Source organism: Asterias amurensis, chromosome 21, assembly GCF_032118995.1.
Source record: "Asterias amurensis chromosome 21, ASM3211899v1".
NCBI lineage: Eukaryota > Metazoa > Echinodermata > Asteroidea > Forcipulatida > Asteriidae > Asterias > Asterias amurensis.
Window position 1 is genome coordinate 7,402,604 of NC_092668.1, and position 16,725 is coordinate 7,419,328.

General features: G+C 39.3%; 1 protein-coding gene across 1 annotated transcript in view; it reads right to left on the minus strand.

Moving 5' to 3' along the window:
* Positions 1-16,725, minus strand: part of LOC139953114 (uncharacterized) — a 47,634-nt gene that overhangs the window by 6,485 nt on the left and 24,424 nt on the right. Inside the window, exons 2-5 of the mRNA XM_071952529.1 lie at positions 3,861-4,012; positions 2,959-3,086; positions 2,347-2,418; positions 93-737 (exon numbers count right to left, since the gene is read on the minus strand). Of these exons, the coding sequence (XP_071808630.1) occupies positions 93-737; positions 2,347-2,418; positions 2,959-3,086; positions 3,861-4,012 (997 nt within the window). The remainder of the gene's footprint in view (positions 1-92; positions 738-2,346; positions 2,419-2,958; positions 3,087-3,860; positions 4,013-16,725) is intronic.

Consider the following 16,725-nt stretch of genomic DNA (forward strand, 5'->3'; position numbering starts at 1 on the left):
TAAAGATAGTGCTGTTTTATTTTCAAATTGTATTATAAATGTTTTTTACTGTTTTGTTAAGAATTTAATGGACGGGTTGGGGGTAAACTTACATTCAGTTTCTGGTTTGAGTCTTCTTTTGCCGTCAGTTGAGTCTGTTGATGGTGCTGCACGTCTCAAGATTACAGTCGGTTCTTCCTTGATCTGTACTGGTATTTGCGGCTTGTTTTGAATCTGTGCTCTGGAAGTAATCTGGATCGGCTCTTCCTTTATCGGTGACGGTGGCACACCGCTGTCTGTTGAGAGCCTCTTCGATTGGGAGGGTAACTGAGGTGCGAAGGTGATGGTGACCTCCTTCCCGACAGATGTCCTCCTCGGGCCGGAGACGTTGCCAGACCAAGTTGTCGTTGAGGATGATTCCACCTCCTTCCTTGGCTTATTCGAGACTTGAATCTGTGGCTCCCATCGAACTGGCTTAGGAGATGCATTCTGTTGGCTCTCCTGGAAAGGGGTCTTCGTCTTCGGCAATGGAGCTGACATCAGTGGGACTACCTTCCGAAACGTGGGCTGGTTTTCCTGGTCCCCTTCCACACCGTACTGCACATGCGCTGAAGTGGTGTGCGCCGGCGCACTGGTTGAATATGCTAATGGTGCTTTCTTGGCGGGCTGTGTTTGGCCACCTGGGGACCAAACGGCTGGTTTGGCAACTACGTTGATCTTTGGAGGGTTGAAGGAGACCGTGTTGCCTCTCCGCATCCCTGAAAAGTGTGAAAATACTTAATCATAAAATCTCGGCTCAGGTGTCTTCTCTTATAATCATTAATAGTTAATATGTTTTTGTCTTCAAATCGCAGACTTGGTAAAATGTGCAACAATGAAAAACCTTTGATAAAACTATTAAGTCACTTCAAAGGCAACAGGTTGACCAGGGCGGAAAGTGCAACTTTCAACTTGGATTCGAATCGAAAACAATTAAGACATTTTTGTAAAGGTGAGCTTGAAGCTTGACAATTGTTAATTGGAGCCAGGGAAGTTGTTGTCTTATTTGCATACAAGAAGACACACATGTAGTGAGGTGGTGTTTTGGGATGACATTTTCTAGGTAAATCCCATTCGTTTTAAGAAACAATGTCTAAAATATTAATTAATGTACTAGTGTCTGGGGATTTTTTTTTTTAAACGGTTTTGTCACTTTGTGAAGTTATGTAGCCCTTCATAGACTATGCCGTTCGGGCCAGATGGGACTCTACTTGGGGCGTTTTGTCACCTGCTCATTTAAAGGAACACGTTGCCTTGGATCGGTCGAGTTGGTCTTTAAAAAGCGTTCTGTAACCGTTTGTTATAAAATGGATATGGGTAGAAAGATGTTGTAAAAGTAGAATACAATGATCTACACAAATATGCCTCTAAATTGCATGGTTTTCTTTTAACTTCGTCGACTAACACGGTCGGCCATTTATGGGAGTCAAATTTTTGACTCCCATAAATGGCCGACCGTGTTAGTTCATAAAGCAAAAGGAAAACCATGCAATCTTGAGTGACACTTGTGTGGATCATTATATTCTACTTTTAAAACATCTTTCTAATTATATGCATTTCATAACAAAAGGTTTCAAACGCTTTTTATAGACCAACTCGTCCGATCCAAGGCAACGTGTTCCTTTAATGCTTTTAAAAGGTTAAAGCAGCAATGCTTCTCTGTAGATTAAAATTGTAAAGTGTTTCCTTCAAATAACTCATTTTTAACAGGCAGTGTACACTATATTGATAATTACTCTATATAATTATTAGCTTAAAACCTTACTTGATATTATGAGTAATGGGGAGAGGTTGATAGTATAAAATATTGTGAGAAACGGCTCCCTCTGCATGAAGTAACGCAGTTTTCGAGAAAGAAGTAATTTTCCACGAATTTGATTTCGAGACCTTAGATTTAGAATTTGAGGTCTCGAAATCAAGCGTCTGAAAGCACACAACTTCGTGGACAAGAGTGTTTCTTCTTTCATTATTAATATTTCGCAACTCCGACGACCAACTGAGCTCAAATTTTCACAGGTTTGTTATTTCATGCATATGATGAGAGACAGCAAGTGAGAAGACTGGTCTTTGACATTTACCAATAGTGTCCACTGTCTTTAAACCCTTTCGTACACACATTGTATTTGTTGCATCCTTTTGACGGCATATTTTATTTCTTTTTTCTTTTCTCCCTAACATTCAAGAGTCTCCCACTCTTTAGAATTCTCCTATGGAGACATTTTGTGTTCCCTTTTCTGTTTTGTTGTCGGTCTCCGTATATGGCAGTGAATATGAAATCAGTGCTATCTTGTTGTGTGTAAGTATAAAATACACACATAGTTGACTCACCTTCATTTTCTGCCGGTTCATCTCTAGTCTGCACGTGTGTAATGCTTGGTACAAGCTTCTTTTGTGGAGTCCCTGTAAAATTGTAAATGTATTGAGTATTAGTAAAATTGTCCTTTGTGATAGGACTGTTTTAGTCCGTACCGGTATGGTACATATAGACAACTTTTAAGCGTCGGCTAGGGAAGGTTTGTTACTTTGTGGATCATCAGTAGAATTTGAAACTTGAGTGGTGGAAATACGATGTAGTAAGGTTTGCGGTAACACCATGTAATGATAATCTCTAAATGAGTTGGGGGTGGTTCTGAAAAGAAAAGTTGGTTTCAACTTGACGTTTCGATCAGATACAGCTTGACTCTGATGCAGCATGCTGTTTAAGTACGTATACTGTACATGTAGCATCAAAGTCCAGCTTTCTCCAGAAGACGATCAGAGCATCTGATCGAAACGTCGAGTTGTTTAATACAGCTTCATTAAGTTAAGGTAGTTGTGTTGGGGAATAACACTCAATTGTAATCAAAACATTTTAGTAAACTCCTAGCTCATCAATGTCTACACCACTCCGTACTGGCAAAATGGTTTCAGAAAACACTGCAAATTAAAAAAAAAGTATACCTTGTTGCCTCTGCGGCTGCGCAGCAGGTGATATCTGATAGGTTGGTACCCGACGTGTCTCTGCACTGCCGTTCACGTGTTGTGTAGATGAGGCGTTGATAGGTATGGACTGCCCACCGTTACTCCGTCTATAACAGTCAAAATTACTCTGATATTAAAACTTCCTTCACTTTATTTGTCAGAAAACATACTCATTATACAACAGCAAAAACCTACCGCAACAGTGGATCTTTATTTAAATAATTATTAAAGTTACGAGTCGTTTGTTATTCGAATGAATTTGTGAGATAAGGAACAAAATAAAAATACTGGGTCGAGTTGACCAGGGTTTCGAGTCACGCTGTGCTTAACCTGTTTCTCTGTCATAATGACCCTGAACACGGAGGGGTGGGGGGCACGCAGGAGCTGAACAAGTAAAAACAGTTTCCGGGTCAGATTGGCTTTTAGAAACGGCGGAATTCGGGTGAAAATATGAATCACGAAGGGTTGAATAAGAAGACGCTGTCAAGACATTTATCATTAAGAATACACAAAAATGGAATAGGGACAACGGTTGTTACAAAATTGGAGTCAATTTGGAACATGTCAGCACAAAAGATCTTTCATAATCACAATTCCTGAATGGTATGAAAAAACGAAGTAACGTAATTTGAGACAATTTCACAAATGACTTGCAACTCATTGCACCATCTTTGTCCATAATATTGTAATGTAAACTTACTTTCGGGGCCTTCGTGGAGAAGCAATAACAGTTACATTTGTAAACTTTTTGGAGGAATTTGTTTTATTGTTTAGCTTCTCTTTGTCAGAAGAGAAGATTGAAACTTGAAGATGAAGTGTATAATTATTATTAATCGTGTGATTTTTGTCACCGCCGTAATGGCCGTTTGAGGCTACCGTACCTAACAATTTCCAAGTCCAGTGTATCCACGGTGGCGTCCACGTAACCCATGGCAACATCCCTTCCCACGTTGCGGACGTTGTGGCCGTTTACACTGATTACTTCATCTCCTTCCTGCAGCTTGGCGTTGAAGGCCTTACTTTTCCTACGGATCTGAAAATAAAAGAAAATGAACGGATAACAATTAGGGTCGTATGGACGAATAACTCAGGTTCATCTAAAGAAGAATTGTCATTAATTGTCCCATCGTGGTTTGTATATTGACAACACATTGCCAAATAATTAATCAGATTGATACACATCTTATATACGACACATATCATCTCTTTGTAGATTCGAACCCAAAACCTGTCAAACAATCCCAACACGCAAGGTTTCCATCAGAAAAGTGATGTTTATAAACAGTGCAGTAAAAGTTTCGAAGCTTTCAGTTTGTTGGAGTATTGAGCTTTTATTTATTGTTTTCTTTTCCATTGTCGGCTGTCCATAGGGCAGAAAAACCGTGATTTGAAGTCAGGTTACCGATTATCTCCTTTGAATCAACAAGTTTATGGATACAATTTATACACTTTTAAAAATGCAAAACAAAAAGATAGTTAATGGCCTGACGTTTCGACCATTATGTCATTTTAGTTGCTAAGCAGTTTGGAACTTCTAATGTTTCTCACTTTCGAAAATAATTTTAACAGCATATTGCATCACGTCCGGGACTGCTTTGTCACAGACTAATGTCTCTAAAAACCTCCTTAGTGTACGACGGAGGAAACATATGTTTCCATGTGTTGCAATTCAAGTGACTCTCTTGGCACGAAACATGGCGCCGCCCCAAGCTAATAAATATAGGAATTGTGGAGCGCCTCTCCGACTCAAATCTCATGGCGAGTTGATTCTACTAAGGCAGATGAAATGCTTATCCACCAAAGAGGTGTACCCTATGGTGTAGAGGGGAAAGAAAAGGAAGTGAGTTTTTCGACAGAAATGTCGAAGTAAATGCCAGCTCCCTTGACACTACAGCATCTATTAAATCGTTTGCAGTACCCGCTGCTAAAACATAGGATTCGGACTGCGTCTAGCTACCGGGCAATCTCGGTGGTCTAGTTGGTATGACACTCCTCTAGAATTGCAAAGGTCGTGGGTTCGAATCCCACCCGAGTAAAATGCCTGTGATTTTTTTTCACAGGACTCGGGAAAGTACTGAGTATACAGTGCTACACACATCGGTGTATATGGGTAAAAACCAAAAATTAATATTCTTTATCCCCGATGCAAATTTAACATCTATTACAGCACTATTGTTGAGGGTTTTTTTTTAAACAAACACCAATATCTCACGACGCAGTCAAATGTTCAGCACTATAAGCGTCCCTGGTTCGACTACCACAAAATAAAGATTTAAGAGGTGCCTGGTAATAATGCAAGCCGTAACCCTTGGTGCTGATGTGCCAAGTTTATCAAAATAACTTCTGGAAAAGGGGGTTGGGGAATATGCCACATGAGTCACAACAAAGCCCAGGTTGGTGTTTGATTAATAGTTGGTAAAATGCACGTAACGTACGAGAAAACTGAACACAAACTTATTAAAGCTGTGGACACTATTGGTAATTTTCCAAGAACAGTCTTCTCACTTAGTCTCTCAACATATGCATACAATAGCAACCCTGTGAAAATTTGAGCTCAATCGGTCATCCAAGTTGCGAGATGATAATGAAAGAAAAAACACCCTTGTCACACGAAGTTGTGTGCTTTCAGATGCTTGATTTCTAAACCTCGAAATCTTATTCTGAGGTCTTGAAATCAAGTTCAAATAGTTTAGTGGAAAATTACTTCTTTGTCAAAAACTACGTTATTCAGAGGGAGCCGTTTCTCACAATGTTTTATACTATCAACAGCTCTCCATTACTCGTTATACCAAGTAAGTTTTTATGCTAATAATTATTTTGAGTAACTACCAATAGTGTCCACTGCCTTTAGGATAGCTATGTGTTCTTCTGGGCTTGATCTTTAAGATGACGCCACACGCATCGGGCCCATACTGCAACTTCATGTTTTCTTACACAATTTCCACCTCCGTCAATAACGATAATTTCTAACAAGTGTAAAGAGGAAATGACCATCAACAAGGTTTCTTGGTCATACCTAAAACCAGAAACAATTGAGGCTTCCCTTATAGTATGAACGCAAACTCTCATTCTGACAAGTTTTCCGTTTTTGCTGAGTTTTTTTTTCATCTCCTCGGGACACCTGCGACCGGTACAGTCATTGCCAAAACCGAGGCCTCGATGGGCACGTTTTAGGGCATGAACATGCACCTTTATAGCAGCAGACACGAGCGGTGAATTGGGTATACTGTGTCAACAGCTGAAAAGGAATGTTAATCGTGATTCACACCAACACTCTGACAATGATTCGGCAAATAAGTTTGAAACCTTAACTTAGCAAATGTTTGTATTTCTGTATTCCTTCTTTGAATCCAAAATAGAGAATAACCCTGAAATAACACAGACCAGTCCAAGTTTCCCTGACTACCCGCAAAATATGTTGCCTTTCTTTTACAGTTACTCGCGATATAAACCAGGGGGCTCAAAGTATTGCCAAGAAATTTCAACTTCCTCCATCAAAGTGAGATTGTTTGATGAGTAAACACTCAGGGATTCCCACATGAGTTGAAACTGAGTCAAACTGTCACTGGGAGTGAAAATATTGAGAATATAATCAATTTATTTATGACTTGTGCGTGATGGCGTGGTGTGGTTCTAATTGATTGTTTCCTTGCTAGAACTGGATCGAGAAAATTTTCCCAAATCCACGGGGGACGTTGAAAATGAATGGAACATTGTCCGTCTAAACTATGTTAAAAAAGCACTACAAAAGCAATTTATTTGCTACCAGTTAAACATTTCCCGCTCCTTTAAAGTAAATCGTGTGTGTGCACGGGAATAGCTTAATATATGAATATAAAACCGACTGTTGTTTATGGTTTTTGCCTATGAAAAACAACAGAAGATCACTCAGTGGGATTCGAATATTATACGACCTTTGTCTGGCTAGGGCAGATGTCTAATCACCAGATCACCGAGCTAGCCTCTGAGGCGGTTCGATTCCTATATTTTATATTTTTAAAAAACTGTGCTTAATACAAACCAGTGAAAGGCAAAACCAAATAGTTTCATTCACCCCTTTTATGCAACCAACAGCAGCAGCAACACTAAACAAAACCAAAACATTCAGAGTAAACATATTTTTTACACACTAAATATTAACCACTCAATAAAGAAAAACAACCAGCATTCTAAAAGTAAGGGGGAAAAAATCCCTTTCTGACAAATTTCGCTTGAAAGGTTTTATTGTAGACACCTAACCGGATATTTGTAAGTTTGACGCATACATTTCCAGAGGGCGTTTCTCAACCTATGGGACAATACATGTCCCCTCTGGAAATCAACTGTTTTTATCTGTTGACACATACCTTGGAAAATATATGCATTGACAGCGATGACATAAGGGAAAACACAATGTGCCTACAAATAAACTGGTACATAAATGATATTTCTTTTAACCCCTCCAATTTGCTTTCGACCATCAAATTAAAAGTAAAACATTTAGCGCTTGGATTGGTAACTGCAGGGCCGCCTGCTGTAGTCGACCTCCACCCACTTTGAAAAGGATTGGCCTAACTTATCCAAGACAAGGTGAAGCGACAATAACTCTTTACACGCCTTGTGTTATAATATGAAGATTCGGATACTGCTTAAAGCTTTCCGTCCATGCGTGTTAATGTGTCAGATCACTGTTTCTCGGCTCAAGCAGTTAGGTCTATCAATGACCGCTGGGATGGCCAATCAGCTTGCACAGATTCTAATTGTTCATAAAGTACTTCATGTGTGCAGTGTAAATGATGTGAGTGTGGCGTGAGTGTGATGCATGATGGGACTGAGCATTAACCAATGAGCGTGCTTAATACGTTTGCCCATCCCAGCGCTTTTGGTTAAAGGCAAGGCGCTGGGGACGAGCGAAAAATCACTGTTGCCCACTCAGGAAATGGCAGCTTACGCGGTAAAGTTCGCACGCCCTCTAGAGTAAAAGGACGGGTTCAGGATAGGATAGGTCACCGGACGGGTGGGTAACCAGGAGGACCTCCTTAAGGTGACACTTTGAGTGGCCAGACGGTGTCAACACAGACCCCGGGGTTATAAATATCTTTTTAAGATGTTACCTGGGGATTGTTGGAGCAGTCAGTAGGGAGGTATAACATGACCGTCAACACGTGTACCAACTAATTTGTTTTAAGACTAAATTACAATGACCAATAGCCGGGGACAGGGTCTAGGGGCAAAGACTTGCAGCTTGAACGAGGAGACGGGGCGAAAGGGTTGACATTGTGTCAATGGTCAATGTAATGACCGGTTTGAACTGCTGTACATATCATCAAAGAACAGTAAAAGTTTGTTTCAAACTTAATAGAAATCGTAGAAAGTGGTTTAAGGGATCAACACGTAAGTATTTTGCCTCCCCGATTCCTATATCTGAGTGTAATGATTGAGCTGTATACGTGTTTTTAGTATACGGTTCGTGTCCCGTTCGTGGCACTTAAGTCCCTGAACAAGACACTTGGGTTAATGTTCATAGGCGTATGACCTAGTTCGGGCAAAATAGTGTGGGAAAATCTGGGCACAGAAAGAAGAAAAAATTGGACAGAGAAAGCAAACAGACTTTTGACCCGGTATCTAAGTTGGTATTATACTTGTGTTTTTATATGTGTAACGTTTCAGACGTATACGCCAACTGCTGTGAATTAACCATAGTTCAACTAACTTATACCTATAACTTTAAATATATATCTAAAAATATCTAGCTACAAAGCATGGATGTTTAGTCCCACATGTTTTGGATAGAAACGTTGAACCACTTACTTCTTTACAAGAGGAGAATTATTGCAGCTGCAAGCCATCAATGCTACAAGGAGTAACTAACGATGAAAGATCCAATAGATGTTTCAATAGGCTTGACAATTAGCTAAATATACATGTATACCCTTGCGAGTTTATATCGGCACTTAGTAATACATTGTAAAGCGCGGAAGTGGGAGCTACAGTCTTTTCCGTTAACTGATGGCCAGTCATTCTGCGACTGTCTAAAACCTTCTAGATCAAACTAATGGGACGGGGGCTATTCCACCCAAAATACTGGTGAGATAAAAAAGTTTGATTTTGATTTTTTTTTATAAGGGTTATTTTGTTTTTAAGCCATTGGACACTTTTGGCAAACAGATTGTCCAAAGGCCCACACTTCGTGTATCACAACTTATATAATATAATAAAACAAACTTGTGAAAATCGGGGTCATCGGAGTCGGGAGAAAATAACGGGAAAACCCACCTTTGTTTCCGCACGTTCTGCCGTGTCATGACATGCGTTTAAAATAAACCCGTCGAGAATTGATAATTGTTTTAATGTTTTCTCAAAAAGTGAACCATTTCATGGAATAATATTTCAAGAGAAGTCTTTCACTATGACCTTCTGTAAACCCTGTAAGTTATTTGTAAATCTGTGAACTTTTATTTGTTTTCTGTTCCGAAAGTGTACAATGGCTTTAAAGGAAGATAGGCCTACTTTTGAGAACTAAGTGAAACAATGTCACAAAGAAATTGTTGTCCGGGTGAGAATAACTATAATCAGCTCTTACAACGGATTTACGCGACTCTCCTGAAAATATTGCTCTGTAAATTTCAATTTTTTTCTAACAAAAACTTGACATCTAATGAAGCTGAAACGTCCACAGATAAATCGTATTATATACATCTCATTCACAGTGAGTAGGGGTTCACGCCATTGCTAAAAACTTGATTGATCTACTTAAGCTGAGTGTTCAATCAATAAGTCAATAAGGAAAATTAGTTCACGGGGGATTAAACAGATTTTGATTGTGTGAAACTCAATCATTGTTAATACCCTTTGCCTGAGCTTTTCAGAAAGATTCGCGAAAAGTCCTGTTAAGTTATCATTCATGTTGCGTAATATGAGCTCCATTTTGTATAGCCGCTTTGTTGAAGCATGGATGTACAACATAGCAACATCCAACACATAGACGTCAAAGTATTGTCATTTTAATGCAACGGTAGAAGTGTTTTTTAGTTTTTCGAAACCTTCATACAGGTTTGTTTTATTGATAAATACGACAAAATCACAAGTGTACGAATATAAACAGGATTTCAAATGATGAACAAACACATTACAAATAGGTTTAAATAGCGTCCCCGTTAAAAAATATTCGCCCATGAAGCTGTATCAGCTACGTCACTGGCTACTTTCCAAACTAAGCTTATACTTCCAAGCTCAAAAACATGCAAAAGGTGTATGTTCACTGTACACTTTTGCAATGATTTTCTTTTTTCTGGTAATCTAACATTCAACCCATTGACCGTCGATTGATGCGAGAAAGAGTTAATTGAAAAAGTTAGTACATTTTCCGATTCGGATTATTGATTTTAAATTAGTTGTCATCATCTGAGATCGATACAATAAGTTGGTTGATCAGCTATTAATGACGTTGAGTTTCTTGACATATAGGCCTAGGCCTTTTCGAAAATTAATATGAATAGTCACTTCAAAAGCTTGTTTGTTCGATGGCAATATTATAATATCCTTTAGTTTTTAAGAGTTCCTGTGGCAACGTGACGGAGCGTTGCATGAGTGACCCACAGTGCCAGTAATTGCGCGGATTAACCAGGCTTCAAAATCCTGTCAGATCATAATTGACTAAATCATATCTTTCCTGAAGCTGTCTACCCGAAAGTCATCTGTGTTATGTGTGAAATACTGCCCTTTTGCCTTAGGAAGTTCTTATTGTTTTTGTTCATTAATTTAATAAGGATAACATTTCTAACAAAGCCATTGGATCGTATTGGCTCGGGTGGGGCTTGTTAGTGAGATTAACCAGAAGTTAGAAGGCGACCACAGGAACATACATTGATGTTGCGGTTGGAAACTTTTAACTTCCGTCAGGAGATGATTATGTCATCAATGAAACTCGACTGTTACCCTAATTCCTTGAACTTGAAGGAAGTTCCTCGGATTGTAATTTGTTTAAGATGCCACTGCACCTGGTGGGTGTGCCCCGCCTGCAAATACACAAATGCTGGCGCCTTTGAATTAAAAATGGTGGGTCAGTTTGTCCTACTATATTCCAGTTTAACGCAGTGAATATTTACTGTATAAGAAAACAATGATATAACTCATTGGCGTCAGTTGATTTTGGCCTTCTATGTCTGATAAGTGACGAAAAGTATTAAGTTTGGCTTTGACTTTAACATTCGGTTAAAGTTTGCAAGTGCCACACATCCCTTTAACTTTCTTTAGGGTTTATGGGCACCCTTGAATAAAATCACGTTAAAACTTAGGACACCATAAAATGATAATTTGATAATTGTTTCAACCCTAAAATCTGGAGCGGTTTACCAGGCAGGAAGAATACATAATCTGAGAAACGTTTATCCAGTTACGTTTTTCTGATTCAAACATGTGTGGATAACATTTCTCTTTCCATAATCACAGTACTTCGGAGTGAAACAATTCTCAAAATGCATTTCACTTCTTGTCAAGTAAATTTTATTGCCATTATTTCGAATGTCATGCCAATTGTATACAGACCCTTTAAAAAAAGCACAAGGTTATCACAGCAGCAACAGCACGATCTGTTCTTATAACAACTATGTTTAATACCATCTTTCGAGTCATTTTTTCGGATATTTATAGACGCATTAGCAAAATATGAATATAGGCCTAGATCAAGTGGGCTTAGTGGTATTAACTTATCGAGGACCTTGTGTACAACGTCATGTGATGAAAAAGCACGAGTGACAGAGTGAGCACCAACGGCAAACGCGGTATTCCGTTTCATTTTTTTTTTTTTTTTTTACAGCCAAGGACTCTCAGAATAAATGGAGAGAAGACAAAGGAACAAGGTTAGGTGTGGAAGCCAGGAAAACCGCAGATAATTATTCCAGGGAAAACCCACGCAGTAAGGTATGGGCTGAAATCCCCATTCACATAGTGCCCCTGGCTTGATTGGAACGAGGGTCTAGAGGTTGAAGGCGAGGAAAGATACCACCATGCCAACCTGAATACACAGCATCTTGCCAGCAACTTTACGCAAATCATCAACAAACAAATAAATTAATACAAAGAGCAGCGTCAATAAAATTATAAAAGAACAAGCAGCAAGCATACTTGTCTTTTAAATGGCAACATAAGAGGCAGTCAAAAGTTTTACTTTAAATATCTTACGGGTGACGAGTTGCCTCCATGTCGGACCTCAGTATCTGTACTCGGAAGCCGCACAATTAAAGTTGTTACAGCCCTGCACGGTGGGACAGTTATAACAGCCCCACTCCGGCCAGTCTCATCCCCCGGTAACACGGCGATCTCGACCCCCTCCTGGTCCGTCAACACAGACGGCACACCGGTCGTCGCAGTCTTCGGTATACGGGTCCCGTGGAATAGCTTTGCATTGTTGTCAACCTGTTTGACAAACTGCAGAGGGTGGCTGTATTTGGAGTACACTGCAGCCCGGGGTTGGCCGAGTACTGGTTTAGTTGCAAATATTGGCATTTTCGGTTCGAGGCTTCGGTTATCCTGAGGTGTCTAACTGTGACTGAAATTTCGGAGTAAACTCACTTCTGGAAACTTCTTGGAAGCAGTCAGTAACCCATGCAACTGGTAGTAATTTCCAAACACACTGACGGTGATCTATTGGGTAACAATGTGTCTCAAAGTTGAAGCAGTCACAAAGAACCTATTTTACACTTGATGTAACTCGAGGACATCCAGTACAATGAGCTTGATGGAGACCATAAATCAACTATAATCCTTGTGAAATGATGCCAAGTCACATTTTTCCACTGCTCTGACAATGTTCAGTGAACGACGTTGGTGAAATCCTACGATTGCCAATCCACTTCTCATAAAGGTGAGAAAACTTCAAGGGCACCAGAGCTTCATCAACGTGGCTCTTAAATTCTCCGTCGCCCCGTCGTCCCTCATAAAATATTCACTTCCCAAGGATGTACAATGGTGCTTCAATTGTCCTCATCCCGGACTAACAGAATGTAATTTAAAGATTTGCTTGTTCTTAAAACGTTCGTTTTGGGACGCACTCTAGTGCTGACAGAATTAGGAAGTGAGAGCAAACTGGCCCTCGGCTGGCCGCTCCTGAGGTACCACCGCGCAAACCCCATTCCCGGTGCACTACCGGACATGACATCATTGGCCCAACGGGCTGCGGCTAGCTTGACTCACTTGTAAACACACAGCACGTGTTTCGGTGCCCCCTGGAAAATGGTCTCGGAAGTAAATAGTTCTGGCACTCGAAATCTGCACTTAATGAATTTGAACATATTCAGGCGACAAGCTGTAAATGCTATAATGATGTAATGCGACAAAAGTGTGCTGTATTCTACTTGGTGATGGAATGCCCTACTTAAAGGGCAGGTACGAAATCAACTTTGAAGTGCTGCTTTTCCTCTCTCTCTCTCTCGAAAAGATGAACCGATCCTTGATTGATTACAATGTTTTGCTACCATTTAAGCATAACCTTCAACTATGTATCAACTAACGTTCAGATGTCTTCATTAACTTGATATAAAAACGTACAGGGGTCACCGACTTCGGTCCTCATCTTGATTAGTTGATGGTTAGTAATCAATCTTTACGTTACTCGGATAAACATTAATAATATGTATCCAAGCATGACAAATATAATGACCATAGTGGAGAAAAGGTTTACCGAACAAGGTTCCAATGTTGCTATATTAAAAAAGTCGCCACAATCGCTGTCATTTTTAATAGTGTGCTTATGTTCACGCATATTTCGACGCCCTTGGGCAAATTTGCTCTTTTTGTAAAAAATGTTTGATTATCTATTTTTTGGAAATGTAATGTTTTCAAAATTCGGAAGGTAATTCGGTCGTTGGACCGCAAGTTTGTGAATGCTGACCAAATCATAAACACATAACATTTACCTCTACAGATGCTTTACCGAATGTGTAATCCACATTGGTGTCCGACGGAGCTACAAATAGACAAACACCGAAGGCTTACATAAGCTCATCATCCTCTAAAACATATAGTTCGCTTGGCCTTTCTAAAGAAAAGTTAACTGAAAGTCTTCTATCCATTTGAGTGAGAAATTACCCCTTCTCCAAAACTACGCAACTTCAGAGGGAGCTGTTCCTCAAAATGTTCTATACTATCAACAGCTCTCTAATGTTCGTTGCCAAGTAAGTTTGTATGATAACAACTGTTGGAGATAATTACCAATAGTGTCCAGTGCCTTTAAAGCGTCGATGAAGTTCTTTCAAGATACAGTTTTAGGAAATGCAAACCACACTATGTGGCGTCAAAGGTCGCGTCAGAGGTTCAGGTTCCTTTTATAACATTATTGTCTGAAACATTAGTCATGTTGTAGAAAACAATTTAATCTCTGAAAACAGCTGTTTCAGAGTTGGTCTATAATTATATCATTTTTCACATCGGCTGAGCATTCACAGACGTACACAATCGATGCTATTCAAGAAATTCCCCATAAAACGCTGTTATTTAATTATGATAGTGACTGTTAAGTCCAAATATAGCCAAAAGAAGTCCGAGTTTTTAATTCACATCATTCAAAACTGAGCACGATCAACCAGCAGAATGGCTATTGCTCGGTGGGTCAAAGAGAGTACTTGTTAAGGTCAAAGAGAGTACTCGATCAGGACAATGGGACAAAATAACCCATCGTGATATAGGGAGGGGCGGTTACCATAGTAACATTCATACACGCCCACCGCGGTAATAGGCGTGGCAGTCACCGTAGTAACTATTCACTATACGGTGACAATCATACAGTCCATCATGGTATCTGCCTAAACTCCCCAAGCGTATGACATCAGTCACCACTTTATCGCCCTTGGTAATTCAAGTTACAAAGAAGCAACTAGGCCTAGAGTTAAAGCTGTCTGAAGTTCCCTGATACACAGCTCTCTGTGATACCATGGGAATTTAAATATCGAAAAGGCTTGAGACCCTCGGTCCATTGCTTCGGACGAATAGGTGCAACAATTAAGTTTCAGGGATAGTCCGGCGGAAGGAAAGCTGTGTCTGTCTGGGCATGCACGTCGACGGGGAATATTTCTCATTCCCAGACCCATCAGGGACACTGAAGGCAAACAGTCGCGGTTAGACCTGATTGTCTGTGATTGACGACTATACACTCATTCGTCAACGTGTTCCTTACTTCCCTAGACAAATACACGATAAAATACCAACTTGTTCAAAGTGAATGACCAGTCAAACATTATTCATACAATTATTTTCCGGTAGTTACTTTGTAAAAAAAATTGGGAGGTCCGCGGAACTTGATTGGATATAATGTGGTATTCCCTTTAATAACTTAATGTGCGCAGATTTAACCAAGATGTGGATCTTTTATTGGGAGAGTTGAATGAAAGCGTTTGCTGTTAATGTCCAAGTCACAGTATTATCCGGTGGGAAATACGGTAACTGACTGCACAAAATCGTAGGCCAACCATCTAAGCCCCGAAGCAGTGATAGATAGCTGCAACATATCTCGGCAGTCTTGATCTATAGATATGTTCACCAGTTAATAATACGAAGAAGATGACACAAATTTACAGTCAGTCGTACCCTTTCATGTCCCGACAAGAAAACTCAATTTCTGAGCATGAAGTATCGTTGTTCTGGTCAACCTGCGAGTTTAATGAGCTAAACAGCAATGGTATACTTGCAGAACTGAGGGCGCTATATACGTTTGTCAATCCCCCTTTTAGTATTCTTGCTCTGCCAATTACTGGCGGTTTTGCTTTTAAAGGGAAGTACACGTTTGGTAATTACTAAAAACAAACAAATATTAACTTAAAAACTGACTTGGTAACAAGCATTGGAGAGCTGTTAATATTATTAAACCTTGTGGGAAACGACTCCCTCTGAAGTAACGTAGTATTTGAGAAAGAGGTAATTTCTCACTAAAATAATAAAAGACTTCTAGCCATAAGTCTTTTATTCCTATCTGAAAGCACACAAATTCGTCCAACTGGGGTGTTTTTTCTCTCATGATTTTCTCGCAACTTCGATAACCAATTTAGCTCAAACTTTCACAGGTTTGTGACTTCATGCTTATGATGGGATACACCAAGTGAGAAGACTGGTCTTTGACAATACCCAAACGTGTATTCCCTTTAAATATAATCTTACGTGAGTGTAAAAACGAATATATTGTTCGCGTGTAAAATTTAAAAGTAATCATATTTTAAAACTCATAAATGTAACATTTTACTTTGGGAATGTTTATTCTAAAAAGTCAAGATATCAAATGAAAGGGGGGTCTGATTTCGGGGCGTCATGAGCATCACAGAGAGGGAGAGGAGCACACGTAAGCAATTTTTTATAATTTAATTAGCAAATAAAAATAAAACCAAAACCTGTGAAAATTTCAGCATCCAAGTTAGATTTTATTTATTTTTTATTTGTTAATTAATTTTTTATCTTTTTATATTTTGTAATTTTTTTATTATTATTCTTTAGTATGCTCTCTTGTTGCTATTACTTATAATAAACTTGAGGACTACAGCTTGAATAATTTAACTGTATAAGTACGGCTGATTTGGTGTGGACAATTTCAATGATGATAAAACAAGTCTTTAGACATTGGATTTTGATTTCGCTTATACTCGAACAAGATGTAAATGTCGGTATTTGCAGTCCCCTACATAATAGGTTTTCTTTATCAGTCACAGTAACCTCGATGTATAAAATTATGTTATTGTTAGTATATGTAGAGTAAACATGTGATATAAAACTCAGAGCTGCCGA